This window comes from Schistocerca americana, chromosome 7 (genome assembly GCF_021461395.2).
Source record: "Schistocerca americana isolate TAMUIC-IGC-003095 chromosome 7, iqSchAmer2.1, whole genome shotgun sequence".
Taxonomy (NCBI): Eukaryota; Metazoa; Arthropoda; class Insecta; order Orthoptera; family Acrididae; genus Schistocerca; species Schistocerca americana.
Genome location: NC_060125.1, coordinates 635,070,187 through 635,092,512, shown reverse-complemented (window position 1 = coordinate 635,092,512; position 22,326 = coordinate 635,070,187). Strand labels below are relative to the sequence as shown.

General features: G+C 46.0%; 1 protein-coding gene across 2 annotated transcripts in view; it reads right to left on the bottom strand.

The window, feature by feature from the left end:
• The window catches only part of LOC124622635 (transducin-like enhancer protein 4), a 461,107-nt gene that overhangs the window by 141,764 nt on the left and 297,017 nt on the right, over nt 1–22,326 (bottom strand). The window contains exon 8 of one of the 2 annotated variants that reach the window (XM_047148412.1): nt 14,959–15,157. In XM_047148412.1, the coding sequence (XP_047004368.1) occupies nt 14,959–15,157 (199 nt within the window). The remainder of the gene's footprint in view (nt 1–14,958; nt 15,158–22,326) is intronic. The other variant, XM_047148413.1, reaches the window with a different exon arrangement.

The window sequence follows — 22,326 nt, the reverse complement described above, 5'->3', positions numbered from 1 at the left end:
TCTGACAAGAAACAGCGGCCAAAGAACAATCGAATTCCACACACACTTCCGCAGATAATGCGAAGTTCGACAGAAGCAATTTTGCGCTAAAAACTGCCTTCGGGAGTGTAAATATGAAACGTCAAGCCGTATTTAAGTCGCTTTGAAGAGGAAAGTTGGGCGTCGCTGGTGCTGCTTTTGCCAGCAGCCTGGGATACGCGATGTTACATCAGAGGCCACCAGGGAAAAAACAAACGTCGCCGACAGCGAGGGAGGCGCGAGTAACCAAGGAGAGCTGGCGAGGGCCGCAGTCGGCGCAGGCATTGTGCCGGCGGGCCGGTGCACACAACGCGCCGCCCTCCTGACATTTCATTCGTCGCGCTGCCGGTACGGATTTAATAACGTAATGCCACCCGCGCCCGGCCCTTCATAAGAATTAACTTAGCCCGATCCACAGCCGGCCACATGAAAAATTCACTGCGACGGCGCCGGATAAAAGAGAAATAATGTTTTATAACTGAAGCGGACTCGTCCGCTGCAGCCCTCTCTACCCCCATCACTTGCCTTTTTCCAACGCCGGTTGTCGTTATTTCTGTTCCAAACGCAAAAGGAAGTTTCATATTTTAACAGATTTATAAATTACTCAGTAGGTAGAAGCGCGAGAACAAAGCTAACGGACATTTTAACCAGCGGAGCTCTGTCGACGCCGGCGTAATGTGCGTCAGGCGGACGATCCATTTCTGCCTCGCGCGTTCGGCCCAACCCAATAAAAAACACGCCCGTCTGCTGTCGCGCCCACCGGCCACTTCCCCCTCTGTACGTTGGCAAATCGAAAAATTAAAAAAGCTCGCGCAGTATACCTGAGGTCTACCGTGTTACGGGGTGGGCGTACCTGTTGGTTACAGGTCGAACAATCGCAGTTCCTCGCGTTTGTGCACATACACAAGATCCCGTACCAGAATGACATTATCTGACATTTTACTAATTTGGTTTATCACGTAGTTCATTGAGTCGTTTGTACAATGCTACTTTAAAGAAGGAAAATTGCAAAAATATATTTCAAGGTCGAACCGTTGGTAGCGGAACAACTTTTTTTTTGCACGATTTGTTAATCACAAACTGCACCGTGGTTCGCAGTGCGCGTTGAAACTCCTGCAACCGGCTCGATTAAGTCGTGACATTTGTCGAAGGACGTCAGAAGCACGCGTGCCAGCAGAAGCTGAACCACGGTCAGTAAAATACTGCGGCGTTGGTCCCAAAAGCTGACTTGGCGACAGCTCGATCTAGAGGAGTGAATGAGTATCTGAATGTAGTTCCACAAATTGCACCATTTCCAGAGCGAAATGTTTTGAATCGCACAGTGAAAGCCGGCTGGTATTACCCTCTCGTTGCTTGCGGGGCGCCACTGGAAGACCGGGAAGCGGCAGAAATCACATCGCGCCATCGGCTGTACTCGGTCCCCGGTCAGTTACTGCCCAGGAACTGTGAAAGGTGACTTTTGTAAACACAGCCCTTGGCCTTTGCTTAAGGGCAGCGGGCCCTGGCATTACCGGCGCCATCTCGTCCAGTCGGAGTTATTAGGCTACAGTTTCCCACCTACTCTTCTCCTTCTCCATGCGTAATACGCAACAAATGGCCGCCTCTCTACAGCGAACTCTGAAGAATACGAGCACAAAGATTTAATTTTCATGCTACACACTAGTCTGATTCTCACCTTTTTTCCACAATTTCCTCCGAGGCTTGTTATCTGAAATATTTGACCCTCTTCTTTTCATTGGCTCTCCGCATGCTTTACTACGATTGTTACAGTCGTCCATTATACCGCTGATATTAGTTTCTGATTTCAAAGGCAGAAAACTTGGCCGAAACAAGGGCGTATCTGTGCTTTGACCTGTAATGACGCTCAAACGTGAGCCGGGTGAAACATATTTTTAGTTCAGGCAGCACTCTTTAAATGGGACGCACAGGAGTCACCGAACGGAAGATTACAGTGGTAAGTTCCACAGTTTTAAACACGGCTGTTACTGAGCAACCGTATATTAGTTTCAACATAGGATTACACAGCCAACAGTTTGCAAATAAATGGTTCATTGAGCGAGGTTTCGACACCTACTAAGAGTGTCTTCATCAGAATGAAATTTTGATAAACCGTAAAATGACACTGCGAAAAGGGAGTGGTCAGACTGATGGTGACGATCCTAGTTGGCAAAGGCTCGAATGTTCTATTTTATTTTTGACTCGAGCACAGCTCCTCTGAATTCTGACTAGTCCCTGTTCGCAATGTAATTTTACGGTTTATCAAAGTTAAATTCTGAGTAGTAGGTGTCGAAACCTAGGTCAATGTACTAAACAGTCTTTAAAAACCGGCTGGCTGCATAATCCTATGCTGAAAAAAGGATGTCAAGTTCGTGGATCGTGTGACATCGATTACATGCCTAAGAGTAATTTCACTAAACTATATGGAAGTGAACGTAAATGTGAATTCACGAGTACGGGTGGCAGATGGAAATCTCGTACTGGTTTGAAGGGTTCTGGAAATGTGCGGTGCGTGTATGAAGGACGTCGCATACGAGACGCTAGTGCCATCTATTTTTGAGTGCCGTTGCAGTATTTTGTGCTCTTCTGAAGACATCTCTGGAGCTGACAGATACGCTGCTATGTTGGTAGCAAGTCGCTGCAGCTCAGAGTACGTAGGTGCAACAGAGACGATCGAGGAAGCTGGATGAAAATCACTGTTCTCTTGTAATCTGCGGCATTTCTACGACTGTGCAAAAGTTCTACTGTCTCCATCACGTGTTTCGTTAGGGATAAGAGGTAAGAGAGAGCGTACGGAAGTGTACGAACATCTCTATCTAGTCGCATCAACGGTCCTCGCACGTTCGATAACTTTGTCAAACCATCACCGCCTGAGGACTGATACAGACATGTTGTCATTACATGAAATATTGACGAGCATTACTGATTCCCCTAAAACAGTCTGAATATTCTCAGTACGTACTGTGCGTGTGGGGTCGTGTATTGACGGTTTGACTATATTCCACGTTCAAATGTTGACAGAGCTTCACGAACCAGTCGCAGAGCGTTACTGTGCATTGTTATTGTTTTCAGTTCGCCTTTGTGTCTCGTTAGAAGTCCGCGCTTCAGTGCGCTACGTCCTAAATTGAACAAAGAACTGGTGGCTAAATTTATCGAGTACTGCAAAAACAATAATCCCCGGTAAATCAATATTCAAAGGAATATACGGGAAAAAATTAAAATGAGGCCTGTGAAGACTTACTGAACATTCACACTAAACAGCGGTAGTCATTTTATTTATGGCTTTTTGAAAAATTTTAAATGTACTATTAATTCGACAAATTACACAGCAGTGAGGAAAAAGGCTTCCATTCGAAAAGTACATCACATATATGCAGTATGAAGAGGTCTGCGAAATGCATTCTAGTCTCTCAAAATCATCTGAAAACGTTAAAAAACGATTTACGTTAATCAGCTTAATATATCACTGCAGGACACAGTTTCTTCATAGACTCCCTTAACAATTTCGCTAGTTGTATCTGTTACTATTACAGCACTAAAAGCTTTCGAATGACCTGCCTGTCGCCAAACATCTCAAAACTAATCGTAATCTATTCTCATTAACGTGTGTTTCATGTTGTTTCAACTGTAGTAATTTTTGGTACAACGCATCCGAAAATTGCGGAATCTTTCGGGCTCTCGGTTCTGATTTCAGTCAGTTAATTAACACGAGAAAGAGGTGGCCCCTTGTTTTCAGCCATTCTCTGACTCATTTCCTGTTTTTGGCTGTTTTTTGTTGTTGCTTGCCAGTTATAGCTAATACAATTGCGGTACACGCTTTATTTTGTATGTTCAACGTCTTAACGTTGTGAAATTGCGTTGTCAACTGGCAATATTATTCGTCGCTTCAGTGTACTGAATGTTTTGGCAAAGTAGTATTGCCAACAAGTAATGTGGCCGTATGCAGGGCGCTATATGCGAATAAAGCAGAATAACAGCGCCCTGTGGAACAAATACGGAGATTCTAGGGGCGCCCTTTCCCTGGAGCGGAGGTCAGTCGTGTTGGGAGCGGGACTGTACCGGCGCGTTGCTATGACAACTCCCCATCGAGCCCCGGAATTTCTTCCAGCAGGGCCGGGCCCCCGGGTCACCCTCAATCTTGTCAGGCAGCGCTTGCAAATTACGCGCCGCCTCGCACTATAAACTACCTTAATGAAATTTCTTTGTCGGCGGCTGCGAGCGCCCAGTGTCTCCAAACGCCACCGACGGACGTCTCTCCCCCCCCCCCCTGCCTCGGTTTTTCTTTCTTAACCGCCCGAGCTCGCCGAACTACATTAGCTACTGGAAAAGGGTCTTGTAGGTGGAGGTACAGTCGAGAAGCGACTTTTCCCAACGAGCACTCATTTAAACGTGCTCACACTGAAACGTAGTCTTGCCCGTATATGCAGCAGACCTCAGTCTAACGAAATCATGAAATAAGCCTTATGCCGGAGGAGCATCACCGTTTGTTAATTGAGAGTTTTGTTTCAATTTTCTTTTCAGCCACCGTCAAAACTTTTACAGCTATTACCGGTTAGACGTCTACGTCATCTCCTACAGCAAACTCTCGATCCGTCTGGCGACGTACCGAGTAAGCATCCACAGCTGAGAGTGCATGTGCTGGTCAACTTCTTAAGTATGTAATTTACGACTTAATCTCTTCGATAGTTCCCTACTTTAATCTGCAGCGAACCAAAGCCGATTACAGAGATTATTCAAATGCCTCTACTTTCAGTGAATCTGTCCTCGGACAGGTATCAACTGGACGTCCTCCAAACCTCTCTGTCCCGAGCATCTTCCTTCATTTCCTTGTAACTATTTCGTCTCTACACACATGTTAGCATTACAGAGCACCACCTTGCTGTCCCTCTTTTTCCTTCTTTTCCCTCCACGATTCTCTGTAGTAGACAATTCCTACGTGACGAGTGTCCCATCGACTGCGTTTTCCTCTTCTGTACAACCCTCGTCAAGTTCCTCTCCTTCCTTGTTCGGCACCTCATTTCTCAGTCTGTCCATCCATGTCACTTTCTTCAGTCTTCTAACTTTCTAGATACTTTTGTTGTTTCTGAGTGCCCACGTTTCAGAACCACACGACATACACCCGAAACAAAACATTTGGTGAACCTCTTCCATAATACCGTTCCATCTAGTGATATATTAAACGTGTCATTGCTTTTTGCGATTCTCATCATTTTGGTCTTGCCATTGTTCAGTTTCATTCCAAATTCCTTAACCAAACTTACAGTATTTTCCATCATTGCCTACGGATCTTCCTCCGTTTCTGTTAGCACATCATACGATCAGCGCATTTGCTGCTTTTTATTCTTTCTCGTCTTACTTACATGTCCCTATCAGTAGAAGGCAGGATGAGGCAATGAAAGTTCTTCAACCATATGCCAGCAATTTGGGGCTAGCGAAAAAGGAAATGGCACATGGGAATCTCTAGGGGGATTCGCAACTCGGCACGGGAAAATCTTTATAAACACGAGCAGAATCAGCGGGTGTAATTCAGTTATTTCCTATGATCTATTACGTCTCAGCACAAAAAACTGAACTCCAAGTTGTACCGTAGTTCCGACGCAAAAAATGATAGCATAATGCAAACGTATACACACGAGCAACTCTAAGGAAATCTGTCCCCGCGCTGGGCTACTGCTGCTACAGTATTGTAGTTGTGCCGATATATTTCCATCGGAATACCAATCACAAACAGACGATTTAATAGTAAGGATTCTACGTCCACACCCGTACTCTGCAAAAATAACTACGATTTGCCGACAGAGGGTATTTCTCATTGTACGAAGTTTTAGGGTTTTTCCCGTTGCATTCAACTGAGCGCTATGCGTAAGGTGCTCGAATTTATTTCGAAGAGTCCTCAATTTTAGTTCTCGAAACAAAGCACGCTTTCGTGTCTGTCAATTCAGTTTTGATTTATCAGCAAGTATTGACGCTCTGCCACACGCTAAACAAATTTTCGATGTGTGACCATTCGTGGCATGGGTTCCACACACTTGCTGTGTTTTATGCAACCCACAAAGCTACTGACTTGGCGATGTCACTAAACACTAAATGAAAAAGAGATAGACATGAGATACTTTTTTTCTCAAATGACTCTGAGCACTATGGGACTTAACATCTGAGGTCATCAGTCCCCTAGAACTTAGAACTAATTAAACCCAACTAACCTAAGGACATCACACACATCCATACCCGTGGCAGGATTCGAACCTGCGACCGTAGCGGTCGCGCGGTTGCAGACTGAAGTGCCTAGAACCGCTCGGCCACTCCTGGTCGGCACTTTTTTCTCAAATTGTATCATTGATTTTTCTGTAGTTGCCTGAAGTAAAACACAGCAGGTAAAAATTTATTAGCGATGTGAAGTACTTGTTGGATAAAAGTCCCGAAGTAGACGTTATCAGGGAGATGCAGCGGTGTGAGGTTGGGCTGATTTCCAAGCACGTGGGTTTAAAGGATTGAAAAGAATGGCTGCGGCAGGAAGGCGTGCAGCTGTGGACAAAGCGCGTTCCGTGTGCCACACGAGAGGGCCTTCCACACGTGTCACATGAAGACGCATAATCAAAATTATTCAGAAGAAACTTTATTGATGAATAAAGACTTGCTAAAAAATTTCTAACGGGAAGTTGGCATAAATATCTCCTTATTTAAAACGAGTGGTTTCGACAGACTTTGCTGTCATCTTCAGGTCTTAAAACATCTTTTCGATGCGAAACGTGTTCATTTTAAATTGGATCTCACGCCAAGCTGTCATGTGGATAAAAACTTTGCCGCGGACCAACTTAAAATGAACACGTTTCACAACAAAAAGAGTCTTTGAGACCTGAAGATGACAGCAAAGTACGCCGAAACCGATTGTTTTAAATAAAGAAATATTTACGTGCTCTTGGCTTTAGAGTGTATTTGGCAAGTCTGTCTTCTCAATCGAGAATGTGGGGCTTATCAGTGGCCAGCAGAAGCGCGGATGATGAGAGAGGTGCCACCTGCAGGCAGCACAGGGCCGCAGTGCCTCCAGTGCAGCCAGCTGCAGCCCACAGAGGCGCCGGCCGGCCTTATTGTCGGCTGCCTTTTGTCAGGCGCGGGGCGAGGTCCGGGCCAGCTTTCTCTCTGCCTCCAACTTCCAACCCTCGCGCTCCAATCCCGGCCAACCGCCACGGTTCTTCGGGCATAAATAGGGCGCGAGTCAGCACAGAGTTCACCAGCTGCCTTTCATCTGATTCCTCTGAAGCACACGGCGATCCCAAACATCTGTGAAGCCACCTCCCGACGATATCAGGGCACAGCAAGCAATTTTCACGTTCTCACATCACGCTCGTAGACACACCGTGAAATCTCAGTAATTTTGGTGAGTAAGTGTTTGAACAAATTTTATTGTGGGTTCTAAACGAATAATTTGTTTACGTAAATACCCAACCGTATAAATCCAGTTTATTTATTTCCTTACTTCCAGACGCGTTCCGCTTCAGTACAGGGTGGCTATCATTAGACTTTCACTACCTGAGCCAGTGTAGACGGAAGACTATTTACCAAATGGGCAGTCGACTTGGTAGGAATGATATTCAAACCGTGTGCTGCACGGTTTTCGTCGTTAGCAGTGACAGTGTGAGGACTTGCCTTAGCCACCGGGACTGGCACGCCGACGTACGGTTGAAACACGACGACGCCCACGAGAAAGACAGGCCGCGGCGCGCACGTCACCAAGGTATCCTGCACTCGCTCAAGTCCGCAGGCAAACTACGTAACTAGGCGTGTCCGTACAAACGAAAACTGAATCTTCTACTGGAATCCTACTGTTATTACTTCCATAATGATGGGAAGTCCGTGGGCCTACTTGTAATTTGTTACGGCTCTACTTACGTACAATAAAATCAAATCGTGCTAAAATGATTATCAGTTGCATAAGGCACCACTTCCAGCATTTAATGAGTATTGTTAAGCAGAAGAGACTAAATGCTACAAACTCGTCGTTATACCATTTATATCGAGTGTTGATCTTAAATTAAATTTTGCTGTATACTGTTAATCAGTAAGACTTCATAACAGCAGATTACAGTGGAAGATGCAATTCTCGTTAGTACTTAGACGCCCAGCTGCGAGTTAACGGGTTTAGAAACGCATTTTGTCTGCTGAGCTGAGCGAGCGAGCGAGTTCAGGGCTACGTGCGTGACGCACGCGCCGCGGCCTGTCTTCCTCGTGGGCCTCGCAAACACGAGGGTGAGCGTGCATCGCAGTTACGGACAGTCAGCATTGGTCTAGGCGAGGTGAGCGGGGCTTCACTCGTAAAGCTGCTTTGATAAACCAACAGCAACACTGCTGCAGTTGTTCACGAGTATTGACCCGTAAAAGGAATATGGAATGGTCCTGTTTCCTCACCGGGGTTCGAGAACATGATTTGCAAGTTCGAATTCACTGGCGACTCGGGAGTTGCTGCTGGGAGAGGTTGACGGCCAACTGTGCCACAAATTGTTGTTGAAACTACCATTGCCAACCCTGGGAATGCTGAACGGAATGTGCGATCTTCAAGGACTGCACGACTGTATCACGACAGCCGAGTATTCCGTCGTCCACAGTTCGAAGGGTTGCTGGCAATTGTGAAATGGTATCTACAGTGCGGTTCCAGGCTGCCGTGGATGCAAATAGTCGTTACACTGAGAAACTTTTGTAGCCTTGAACGCAGAAACGGTACGCAATTAACAACTGTTACCTGTCTTGAGCCGGCCGATGTGGCCGAGCGGTTCTAGGCGCTTCAGTCTGGAACCGCGCGAGCGCTACGGTCGCAGGTTCGAATCCTGACTCGCGCATTGATGTGCATGATGTCCTTAGGTTATTTAGGTTTATGTAGTTCTAAGTTCTGGGGGTCAATAGTTTATGCGTTACTCCTATTCCGCCTGTCCTTGCAAATGTTTCCACAAAGTTATATTGTCCTACGATCAATCGCTTGTCATAGGAGGCCTGACAAGTACCGACTACAAAGACACTGTCTGTATACTGCAGCATCTCCAGTGGCAGTGTCTCTCGCTGTTCTGCTGGTGATGGACTGTGCGGCTGGTCCCGGCGGAGGTTCGAGTCCTCCCTCGGGCACGGGTGTGTGTGTGTGTGTGTGTGTGTGTGTGTGTGTGTGTGTGTGTGTGTGTGTGTGTTTGTCCTTTTTTTAGGTTAAGTAGGGTGTAAGCTTGGGGACTGATGACCTTAGCAGTTAAGTCTTATAAGATTTCACACACACATTTTTGTTCTGCTGGTGAAGTAGTAGTTCTTTCCACCGTGTTACGTTCAGTTGTAATGGTGCAACCACTGAGGACCGAATTCTACAGTCGGACGGAAATGTGACCTCCCCAGCGAGGGTCCAGTCTGAGAAGCACTGCGCGACGCGGCTCGGTAAGAGGGAACAACACAGCTGGCTGATCTGTATGACAACAAATACCGAGAAGGCAAAACTCCTTCGTGCGAATTTTATATTCTCGAAACACGGTACTAAAAACAAAGCGTCGCTATCGAGAAGCGTTGTCGTAGCCTGAAGCAGCTTTTCAACTATGTTTTGTAGATTCTTCTGTAGTCAATTTCATGAAGTCGAACTGGAAACACTTTTTTATGAAAATGTCGCCGTCCCCCTCCCAAGTCCCTCTTTCGAAGAATATTTACAGTAGCATCACGAAAACCGTCGGTACACAAGGGCAGATATATGATCCTCGATGCTCGCCCGACACTTCTGGCGATGCCGTAATACCGTCAGCATACAGAAGTAGGCGCACAGGCGTGTGAGCAAACAAAGGCTCTCTCGTGTGATGCGTTTACACACTTCTTCCCTCCTTTTTCCACCTTGGTAACAGACGAGCCCTTGTGGTCGTTACGAAGTGCCAGACAAGTGCTGGGCGCGGCGCACGACTTCCGGAGACTGCTTGCGCCGTACGTGGGCCGGCCACAGCGGAGGAGGCAGTGGCCGCGACATCAGAGGAGGCCAGCAGCAGCTGGAGCGGGAGCAGGCCTCTCCAGCGCGTCTTAGGGCGGCACTCGGCGCGCCGCGCTACTCACCAAGAGCCGGCAAGAAGGCCTCCGCTATTCGACGCTCAAAGGGGATCAATGGCGGCCACGTGATCCCCGCCCCTCTCCACTAACGAGGGGGGCCTTAAGGAGGGCTGCGACCGGGAATACTCTAGAGCGTCCGACACGAAACCTTTTGTTACCTCTAAAATTTCACCTGCGCTCCCTTACGGACCAGAACGGTTCACTAACGTACTGAACACACGGGAAGGGGGAGACCTTTTATTAGTAGCTGATGGCAAGTGGTCGACGATCTAAAATGAGAGTCTGATGGAGGAACAGTCAGTTTTAACAATAATTTAGAAGCCTTTTAGTTTTAGACAAATGCTACATGTGGGCGCCGTGGTGGCCGAGCGGTTCTCGGCGCTTCAGTCTGGAACATCGCGACCGCTACGGTCGCAGATTCGAATCCTGCCTCGGGCATGGATGTGTGTGATGTCCTTAGGATGGTTAGGTTTAAGTAGTTCTAAGTTTTAGAGGACTGATGACCTCAGATCTTAAGTCCCATAGCAGTCAGAGCCATTTTTTTTTTTTTGCTACATGTGGAGCATAGATCCATACGGTGCACAGTTTGGACGACGCGAAAACGTGTATAAATAAAAGCGGAGAAGTTTCCAGAAAGAGATTTTCACTCTGCAGCGGAGTGTGCGCTGATATGAAACTTCCTGGCAGATTAAAACAGTGTGCCGGATCGAGACTCGAACTCGGGAAGTTTGGAAACTAGGAGACGAGGTACTGGCAGAAGTAAAGCTGTGAGGACGCGGCGTGAGTCGTGCTCGGGTAGATCAGATGGTAGAGCACTTGCCCGCGAAAGGCATACGTCCCGAGTTCGAGTCTCGGTCCGGCACACAGTTTTAATCTGCCAGGAAGTTTCTAGAGTAGAAAATCTGGAAATGTGGGATTGGAGGAAACTCTGCAGCGGGGTGTCCGCTGGTTTGAAACTTCCTGGCCGTGCCGTAGTGGGGTTTGGATCTCGAATATTTACCTTTTTTATTTGTACTTTTTCTGCAACCAATCACTGTTATTTTCTTGCAGTTAAACACTTGGAATGCGTTTCAAGCATGTTTTGCTATTCTCAGGCGTTTATTAACACATATGCTACTTGAAGACAAAATATCAGTCTGAACTAACGTAGAACTGTTTATTCGCTATTCCTGTTGGAGAGTTTGAGCGGGCACGGGTGGCCAGAAATCGACGTCCGGTGTTGTCTGCTGCTGGCGTCGAGCTGTGCCCCCTTGCCGTGCGGGATGCAGATAGTTTGGCATCGTGTCTTATGCTGTTATAACCGTGTCATGTACTTTTTATGTGTCGGTTGTTCACTTTCAACTGTTACGTCCCGAAGCTTTACCTGCATCATTGGCACACTGACGGAATTGTTTTTTTAACACGACACGGTTGTATTCCAATGTAACACTGTTTTTGACATACTTTCGCTGTAACAACGTCTGTCCATAAATGTAAACAGTATACCTCAAACACAATACGGCACCTTACAGTGTGTGGATGACTACGGATAATCATTCACCTCCATCGATATTCGCGATACCGATATTTTTGTAGTCATTTGTTTCACACTGCAAGAAGTTAAATTTATTGCAAGGCCGCCATATTGTATTTAAGGTACCCTGTTTAAATCTACGGAGAAACGTTTGTGCAGTGCAAGTACGTCAGTTACATTAAGAAGTGCAATAGTGTAGTGTAGCAAAACCGCTCCGTCTGCGTCCCGACGATGCAGATGAAGCTTTGGGAAGTCAGAATCGTAAGTGAACCATCAACATATAAAAGTATAACACACGATTTTCAGGCGGTAAAAACTGACGGAAAACTATCTGCATCCCGCACAGGCTGTGACATCGATCACTACAAGAAGGCACAGCTAAACGCCAGCGGGCGACATCGCTGGACGTCGATTTCTGCCCACCCACCGCCCGTCCAGTTCCCTCTGGGCTACTTTGGACAGACATTTTTTCTGCAAGTAGCACATTTATTGATAGACGCCAGACGAAGAGCAGATGGTGCTTGAAACGCGTTGCAAGCATGGAAACAGGAAGGTGTACTACACGGTAAAAAAAAAGAGGCAAAATCTAAACTATGAACGGTCCAAGCTCAAAATGTGCAACTTCGAGCTGATTCGAATAGCCACGGTGTCGTGGGTCGTGGTTATGTGGGCACGGTGTTGGTCTAAAGGGGCAGATACGTGTCCAGATCTTTATCGAGTCGCTTTTTTTTCTTTCCACAAGATTGAACTGTCTGTCCAGTCATTGATGTGTCTGATAGCTGTATTCAAACTTGTGTCTGTGTCGTGGTGTAAAGCCCGTTTGTAACAGCGAGGTGTAAGGGAGGGACCTCAAGACGCACATACCTCCTATCTGTTCGAAGCAAGTACCACATGCTATGACTCTTGCGTTCCGTTTTGGAAGTTATGACTCTTGAATTCTTCTTTTGTAACATAGTTCACACCCGTTTATTTGTTGATTTAATTTCTGTAAGAGATCTACGCGCCATCTCGCCTGCTCTCACAATACATCAAATTCACTTGCGACGGTAATACATTCTTACCACATGACTCATATTCTGTACCCAATGGATAGTTTAACAGTTGCCAAGACAAATGTAGGAGAACAGACACGTCGATGACCGAACGGAAAGATGATAATTTTGTGTAAAAAAAGGGGGCACGAGAGGGATTTGAACACTGACCTCTCGCTTAGCAGTCCAATACCGCGAAAACACAACCAGGCCAACGTTATTCACGCAGTCCGCTCGATGTCGCACGTACCGAGCTTGGACCGCTCACTGTACCTATTTTGCTTCTTTCTTCGCAGTTCAGTGCGCCTTCTTGCTGTTTTCATCGTTGAGCTGTGTTCAGTTTCGGACGGTCTGTCTACTGGGCCATTTTACCATTAAGTCTGAGGGGGATGGGACTACTCCCTTTTTAGGTATAGTAAGTAAAACAAAGATAAATTGGTTGGTTGGTTGGTTGGTTTGGGACAGGGAACCAAACAGCGAGGTCATAGGTCCCACCGGATTAGGGAAGGATGCCCTTTCAAACGAATGATCGCGGTATTTGCCTGAAGCGATTTAGGGAAATCACGGAAAACCTAAGTCAGGATGGTCGGACGTGGGTTTGAACAGTCGTCCTTCCGAATGCGAGTCCAGTGTGCTAGCCATTACGCCATCTCGCTCAGTGAAAGATAAATTGGGTACACCACATATTGAGATCCCAATGCTTACTCCAGCTATAAACTTTGTAAGACGTGTATATTTCTATTGTCTATTGTCAAACCACAATTTATGAAAGATGTTTATATTTTATTAATAGGATTAAGTGGGAAGAATTAATATTTGTTATTTTGGAAATGATTGTGGTAGCAGGGAATGTCTGCACCAAAGTATTGTTGGCGGGACAGACCGCACATTGGTATAATTTTAAAAAGGGCGGGAGAGACCGCGTATGGATACATTTTAAGAAAAGAGCGGGAAAGACTGCGCATTGATACGTTTTTGTAATGGTAGCAGGCATTGACTGCACCAGAAAGCATTGTTGGCGGGAGAGACCCCACTTTAGCGTTCGTAGGGACTCAGTAGTAAGCGAGACGGTAGCAGGTGCGAAGCGAAAGGTTGAGAGGAGCGGTGTGCCTGCCAGCCACCAGCTATGATTTACAAGAGATTATAAACGGATGTACAGACACATCAGCTAACTATTATCATAAGAGGAACTAATATTACTGAATGTTTTTTTCTCTTCTTCGAGAAACTCAAGACTACTGAAGGTATGTTTGCGCAACGCTAGTTGTAGGATTATTGTAAAAAGTAAGTCCCATCTCAACGTTTGTAAAATCATTTTATTACCAACAGTAAATATATGAATAATCGTTTTCGGAATATAATTATTTTTTGCCAGCAATATTGCATTACTGATTATAATCCATCTCAAAAACCACCAACGTAAAACTTTGCAAAATTTTATTGTTGTCAAGAGAAAGTTCAACTATGAATTACCTAACTTCACTCAAATTAATTAAAGAATAACGTCAGCTATGGTATTAAAGAATAACGTCAGCTTTGGTAATAAATACAGCCAGTTACTATGAGATCCCACCAGCAGCTGATAAGAGTATAGTAAAACAGAGTAAGTATATTCATGTCGCAGTTCGATGTAGCAGTCAGATGGCGATCCGGTAACAGTAAAAAAGGTAAGGAACAGTTTTGGGGTATTGCAGGTAACGACTGAGGGCCACGGCGACGACACATTCTATGTTTCGTCGAATTGATCACCAAATCACTTTTAATAAGCAGCAATTAAATTTGTATGCGAAGATTGCACTTATTATTATTGAGAAACAGAATTAATTTTAAAGGGAAGATTTCATTTGTTATTATTAAGCAAGAGATAGAAATACTAAGGGGAGGTTTCATAGGTTATTGTAGAAGGGGAAGTTGCGTAACAAAAGAGATATAGAAGAGATGGGAAGATTTCATCATAAGAGGCTAGTAGAGAGAGAGAGAGAGAGAGAGAGAGAGAGAGAGAGAGAGAGAGAATGGGGGGGGAGAGAATATGGGGAGAGAATGGGGGGGGGGGAGAGAATGGGGGGAGAGAATGGGGGGGAAGAAAGATACTGTGTGTGAGTGAGAGAGAGAGTGTGTGTGTGTGTGTGTGTGTGTGTGTGTGTGTGTGTGTGTGTAAAGGAGGAGGGAGATAATTAAGCGGAACTGAAGAGCGAAGCGGAAGAGGAGGAGAGATGGCAAAGTAACACGCGTTGACAGGCCCCAAGCCACAACACAACTAGTCGTGATCAGGATTACTGTTCTTGCCGCCCTAGAGTAGGGGGCCGGTAAGCACTGGCAGAGCAGAGCCAGGCAGGTACTGACCGGGCGCCGGCTTGTCGTCGCGGTGCAGGTCCGGCTTGGCGGCGCCCAGCATGGCGAGCGGGTGTCCGGGCGGCGCGGCCAGCGCCCCGGAGAGGCCGAGCAGCGAGGCGGCGGCGGCGTTGGGCGGCCCGGGGTGCGGCATCATGGGCAGCGGCGGCGCGTGGGCGGCGTGGGGCAGCTGCTGCGCGTGCATCTGCTGCTGCAACACGGCGCGCGCCCTCTCACGCAGCGTCCCAGCTCTGACACTCCTGCTGCTGCCTCTGACGTCACTGGTGCCCACTCGGCGCCGCGTACGGTAACGTTTTCGTGCCTGCCTGCCCGCCGCGCCCGCTTCCGCGTTCCTCGGGAGCCTCAGCGAAGCTTTACCGTACGTGGCGCCGGAGCGAGCACCACCCGCAGGGTCGGCAGCAGCAATCACACGACACTTCCCAGTCGACACCGTTAAGCATTTCAGGAAGAGAAATCTGCATACACGAAAAACACTACTGGCCATTAAGATTGCTACACCGAGAAGAAATGCACATGATAAACGGGTGTTCATTGGACAAATATATTATACTAGAACTCACATGTGATTACATTTTCACGCAATGTGGGTGCATAGATCCTGAAAAATCAGTACCCAGAACAACCACCTCTGGCTGTAATAACGGCCTCGATACGCCTGGGCATTGAGTCAAACACAGCTTGGATGCCGTGTACAGGTACAGCTGCCCGTGCAGCTTCAACACCATACCACAGTTCATCGAGAGTACTGACTGGCGTATTGCGACGAGCCAGTTGCTCGGCCAACATTGACCAGACGTTTTCAATTGGTGAGAGGTCTGGAGAATCTGCTGGCCAGGGCAGCAGTCGAACATTTTCTGTATCCAGAAAGGCCCGTACAGGACCTTCAACATGCGGTCGTGCATTATCCTGCTGAAATGTAGGGTTTCGGAGGGGTCGAATAATGGGTAGAGCCACGGGTCGTAACACATCTGAAATTTAACGCCCACTGTTCAAAGTGCCATCAATGCGAACAAGAGGTGACCGAGACGTGTAAGCAATGGCACCCCATACCATTACCCCGGCTGATACGCCAGTATGGCGATGACGAATACACGCTTCCGAAGTGCGTTCACCGCGATGTCGCCAAACACGGATGCTACCATCATGATGCTGTAAACAGAACATGGATTCATCCGAAAAAATGACGTTTGGCCATTTGTGCACCCAGGTTCGTCGTGGAGTACACCATCGCAGGCGCTGCTGTCTGTGATGCAGCGTCAAGGGTAACCGCAGCCACGGTCTCCGAGCTGATAGTCCACGATGCTGCAAACGTCGTCGAACTGTTCTTACAGATGGTTGTTGTCTTGCAAACGTCCCCATCTGTTGACTCAGAGATCGAGACGTGGCTGCACAATCCGTTACAGCCATGTGGATAAGATGCCCGTCATCTCGACTGCTAGTGATACGAGGCCGTTGGGATCCAGCACGGCGTTCCGAATTACCCTCCAGAATCCACCGATTCCATATTCTACTAACAGTCGTTGGATCTCGACCAACGCGAGCAGCAATGTCGCGATACGATAAACCGCAATCGCGATAGGCTACAATCCGCCCTTTATCAAAGTCGGAAACGTGATGGTACGCATTTCTCCTCCTTAGACCAGGCATCACAACAGCGTTTCACCAGGCAACGCCGGTCAACTGCTGTTTGTGTATGAGAAATCGGTTGGAAACTTTCCTCATGTTAGCACGTTGTAGGTGTCGCCACCGCCGCCAACCTTGTGCGAATGCTCTGAAAAGCTAATCATTTGCATATCACAGCATCTTCTTCCTGTCGGTCAAGTTTCACGTCTGTAGCAAATCTTCGTGATGTAGCAATTTTAATGGCCAGTGGTGTAGTAAATGTTGTATTGTTCAAAATCGTGTATCTCTGACATTATTAATCGATTGCTTTGAAATTTTGGCACAACGTTGAATTCTAATACGAAGTGTGATAGGAAAGTTTTGAGAACGGATCTGCTACTGCTTACTGATTGGCGGGCAGGTACACGGACGGTGGGGAATGAGTCATTGTCTTGTCCGTGAACGCCCTGTGACAGGAAACTGCGTTTCCTTTATTCAGTTCATTGTGGCAGCTGGTTGAGTGCAGTACTGTTAGAGCTTGTTGCTGGATTCTGTCTGCGTAAAAATGGACGTAAAAACGGAGTAACGAGTTTGTGTGAAATTTTGTTTTAAAACCGAGAAATCAGCTTCTGAGACGAACTACTAAAAACAGCTTTTGGAGATAATTGTACGAGCCATTGAGATGTTTTTGTCTGGTTCAACAGATTTAAAAACGGCCGTGAATCATTTGAAGATTAACCAAGGTCCGGCTGTCCTTCCACTTGGAAAACGAGTGAAAATGTTTTGAAAGTTCGCAACTTAGTACTCTCTGATCGTAGACTCACAATTAGGGAGATGGCCGATGAATTTAAGTTTCTATGCAGTTCAGTCAATTTTAACTGAAGATCTGAACATGTGTCGAGTGCCTGCAAAATTCATCCTAAACGTATTCTCAAGTGACCAAAGACAATATCGACTTCAAGTGTGCCAGAACCACGCGGCTGCTACGGTCGCAGGTTCGAATCCTGCCTCGGGCATGGATGTGTGTGATGTCCTTAGGTTAGTTAGGTTTAACTAGTTCTAAATTTAGGGGACTGATGACCTCAGCTGATAAGTCCCATAGTGCTTAGAGCCATTTGAACCATTTGTGCCAAGAACTGATCAATCGGACTAAAAATGATCCCGATTTCTTAAATAGGGTAATTACAGGTGAAGAATCGTGGATGTATGGATACGATCCTGAAACCAAAGTGCAGACTTCGCCGTGGAGGACTCCAGGTTCACCACGACCGAAAAAAGCACGACAAAGTCGGTCTAAGGTGAGGACAATGTTGGTGACTTGTTTCGATTCTACCGGTATTGTGCATCATGAATTTACCCCTGGAGGACAGACAATTAACGAGGAATACTACAAATGTGTCCTTGAGCGTTTGTGCGAAAAGGTGCGGAAAAAAACGCCTCCATCGTTGAATTTTTGACCAAGTTCAAAATTCCCGTGCTTCCACAACCGCCATATTCCCCTGATTGGGCCCCTGCTGACTTCTAACTATTCCTTACACTGAAATTTTCACCGAAATGGAAGCGATTTGACTCGGTTGAAGACATCCAGGCAAATACGGAGAGCGTCCTTAACACAGAAGAACATTTCCAGGAACGTTTCCACAAGTGGATCGGTGTGTTCAGTCAGAACGGGACTGTTTTGAAAGAGATTTAACACAGTAGCATGTAAGTACCACTATTGTACAATTACAGGCCCATTCTTAAAACTTTCCCATCACACCTCGTATATACACATTTTTAACGCATGTAATATATAAATATGATATATATAAAGCGAGAACATTGTTACGAAAACACACACCCACACACACGAACACACACCCACACCCACGAGATAGACGGGAGGGGAAAGGATATAGGAAAAGCAGAGGTGATGGAGGGAGAGAGAGAGAGAGAGAGAGAGAGAGAGAGAGAGAGAGAGAGAGAGAGGGAGGGAGAGAGAAGGGGGGTAAACAGAGAGAGGGGAGAGAAGAGGATGGACAAAGAGGGGAAAAAGAGGACGGGATGGATGAAGAAAGGGGGAGATGAACAGAGACAGGGGAGAGGAGGACGTTAGGGTCTATCTCCAATTCCCATAGGCTACATATCAGAAACGCGTGCTCTCTCTTTTTTCTCTTTCCATTTAAGCAGACTGCGCAACAGCAAAGCGTGGCCGGGTGCAGCTAATAACGAGTAAACCACTGAAATAAACACATTTCAATTTTCACTTGGCATTCGTTAATTGCGTACCACGTTCACGTTCCAGGTTACAGGTGGTTACTGCTTCCCCAAACACCTCTCGTGGGGTGCCTGCTGCCTCCCTCGACATGTTACTCTTCGGCCTCCAGCGTGTGACAGTCAATACTGTCCTTCAGGAACCCCACCCCCCCACACACGGCTTCTTTGTGGAACAGCTTGGAACTACTGGCCAATCATTCGGATTTCTCCAAATCTGGTTACGGACTGAGCGAATCAAGTCCCGGCAGTGTCGCACACTGCACGCACGGACGGACGCACCTTACGCCACGACACACGCCAACAGCCAGGTTGTTGTCTCAGCAATGCCGTGCCAATTGTTACGTCATGTGTTTCCTGATCTTTGTCGGCACGGTTATTAAAATAGTACTCGTTACTTTTCAAATTTTCTGTTATAGTACAATACTTCAAACTAATGCAAATTTTATGAATAAAAATTTCTCCTTTTCAAAAAAGTTTCAGCTATAAGCGAAAAATTATAGTACGCTGCTATAGCTAATTGGCACTTTGGTTTATTACTCCGTCATACTAAAAAGTAAGAAACACCTGATAAGACCGAGACGAAATAAGTACGGGAAAATATCGATTATTCAGAACTAAAATATCGATATTTCTTTTTACCAATCGCATTTTCCTATCCCTTTGGCAGGGCACAATGTCATTGGAATACATAGGAGATTTTACTACTCCTCCCTTTCCAAATTCGCTTTTGCTTTTCCTTACAGCTTCTTCTGAGTGCAGATCGAATAAGAATGGAGGGAGGGAGGGGGGTAGCCTAAAAGCCCATCTCACTATTATTTGAAGAACTGCCTACCTCGACATCCGACTTCTCTAACTGGACTCTGATTTCTACAGAACGTGTGGATAACAATCTCCATCCGTGTATTCATCACTGATGACTTCGTAATTCAGGAGAAAGTATAGTCCAGTCAAGGATACATATTATATGTCGAAAAAATTGGGACCATGAAACTCAACAATCAAGGAACAGAACCACGAGGAAAATGTGACAAGCATTTAACTAGGAATACGTAACCATTCCATATTCGTCCTGTAATATCTGCCCTTTTAGTTTTTATTCAGCTTAAATGTTTTCTTTGGCCAGAGACCATTTAACCAAGCCTTTGCTTTCTATGTAGCGACGTCTTATTGTCTGTGGACAGGCTAGTTAATGTCACGTATCTCACTGCACATCTATACACGTGGTACCTTTTTTCCGCGCTAGAGGTTTGATTACAGCCGAAATACACACCCGAAGCGGGACCGCAGCCCGTGACGCCAGCACGAGAGCACAGAGGCCTGTGGACACAACTTCACCACGTCAGCTGACCGGCCTTGCGGCGCTCGTGTTCACACACGTGAGTACACTCCTCGACCTTCTCCACTTCCTCAGTATCCAAGCAAATTAGCTTAGTAAGCAAAATAGTATCTGAAGATCGAGTCACTGTGCGGAAGTAATACAATAAGACAAAGGCATGTGTGTCAGGAAATTTTTGTGTATTACCAATCCAATAGCCGCGCCTACATGTTTTTACAATGTATAGGTAAATTAGAGGATGCTCATTACGAGACAGGTTCAGACGAAACCAGTTTGTAGTACGCTGCGTGGTGCGAGGACAGTTTCATTGGAAACATGCATCAAACTTAAAATGAAAGTGAATGATGCAAATGGTATGCTCCGGATTTTCCATTGGCGCAATTTTGATACGCGTGTTACTACACTGAAAATGACCGATATACTGTCCGAGCACAGCCCAGCAAGAAGTGGTGCACTTTTCAAAAAGAAATTTAAGAATGGGAAATACTGATCATATGCCGGATTCCAGTCGTCCGTGTGTGTGTGTGTGTGTGTGTGTGTGTGTGTGTGTGTGTGTGTGTGTGTGTGTGAGCGTTTTCATTATTATACTCCGCAACGCACTTTTCGAAAAGCATAAGCTGAAGTTTTTCTGTTCGTCGCTTCTGTTGGGAGAAAATATTAGGTACCTGTACAGTACATCATCGTACCTAATTATACGTAAGTTGACTGTGTGTACACAGAAGTAACAGCGCGTACGCTATGTATTATTGAAATTTTCTTTACTTTTAGATGTCCTGACTAGCTCAATATTTGACTGTTGCTTTCGGTATGCTAGCGGGTAATAGGAACATTTACCTTAGGTCTATAATAAAGGTTTAAGCACAACAAAGTTCCGGAAAGAAAATTCGAAAATGATACATGAAGACGGATCAAAATGTAATGCAGGAGTTTATTATGATAAGCAATCACAAACCATTCTGTAATCCACGGATGTTCACTCTCATTATCCTTCAAAAAGATTATACAGAACAATATTTTCTTTGATATGTGCGCCGAGTGCTGTTATTTGATATGCTATAGACAGGAAGTGCGCTGTCATCATATTTTCAGTGATTTCTATTGTAGCTAGTACGCATTTATTTCTGAACTTTTGATGCAATTTTCACACCGCTCGCTTCCGACAGCCAAATGGGCTGATTTGTAAAGAGCGCTAAAACCCCCGGTATGCTTAATAGCCGTGCATATTTGCACTTTATTCGTTATAACTGTAAACTGGTGCGCGTAGTGAAAAACTCGCTTCGCTTTTGCTTGTTGCACGTGCGAGTGCCCATCCAATGGAAATTACGTTTGCCCAATCAAATTGGTTTTTCTGTTACTCTAACGGGACAATGGGTTTATAGAGCGTGCAGGAAATTACTGTTTCACTGTCTGTGTTTAAGGCTACCTGACACAGACCTCACCCGTCCACGAGAAGCGTAACACGCTACGTCGAAGTGTGTTTTATTTTAATGTAATGTAATCTTTAACTCTTCACGAGGATCCCAATAATCTTCAGCCTTCTCGCTAACAACATCGCGCGCTTTGTTACATTTCGCACTCATGTGATAGCTTCTGGCTTCCGTAAACGGATATAAAGAAGCGTAAATAAGATTTTGCTGGCACACGCTCATTCAGTAGAAGTGACTAAGTGCATACGCGTTGAATAAGGAATTCCCAAGGCATCTTATTTTTGAAGTAATTGATGGCAAACCATATTTCGCAGTATGGATTGTAAAATAGTCCGCATCAAACGTCGAAGAAAAATGGAAAATCACTTTGCCAACAAAGTCGTTTTGTACTATCGTATTCATTGGCAGGATTAAAGGCAATGTTGAGCTTCACGGTATCTCAGAGTGATGAGGCATTGCAGCAGTTGGCCTTGTCTTGTTTAATGTCCGCTAGCTACACTTCTCAACACCCCCCCCCCCTCCCCCCCGATGCGATGAGGTATGTGATGCACAAAATAGTGCCCTTCGGCAAAGTTTTTTTGTGAGCCATATATTTCCTGTTGGGATCAGTCAGACAATCGATGGGATAAATTTACTGACCACCTACTCGCAGAATGTCGTCGGATGTGGGTGTCAAATACAGAAGCGCCACAGCAAACGAGTAAAAGCGTCAGACGTATGTTCTATCAAGACAGTTAA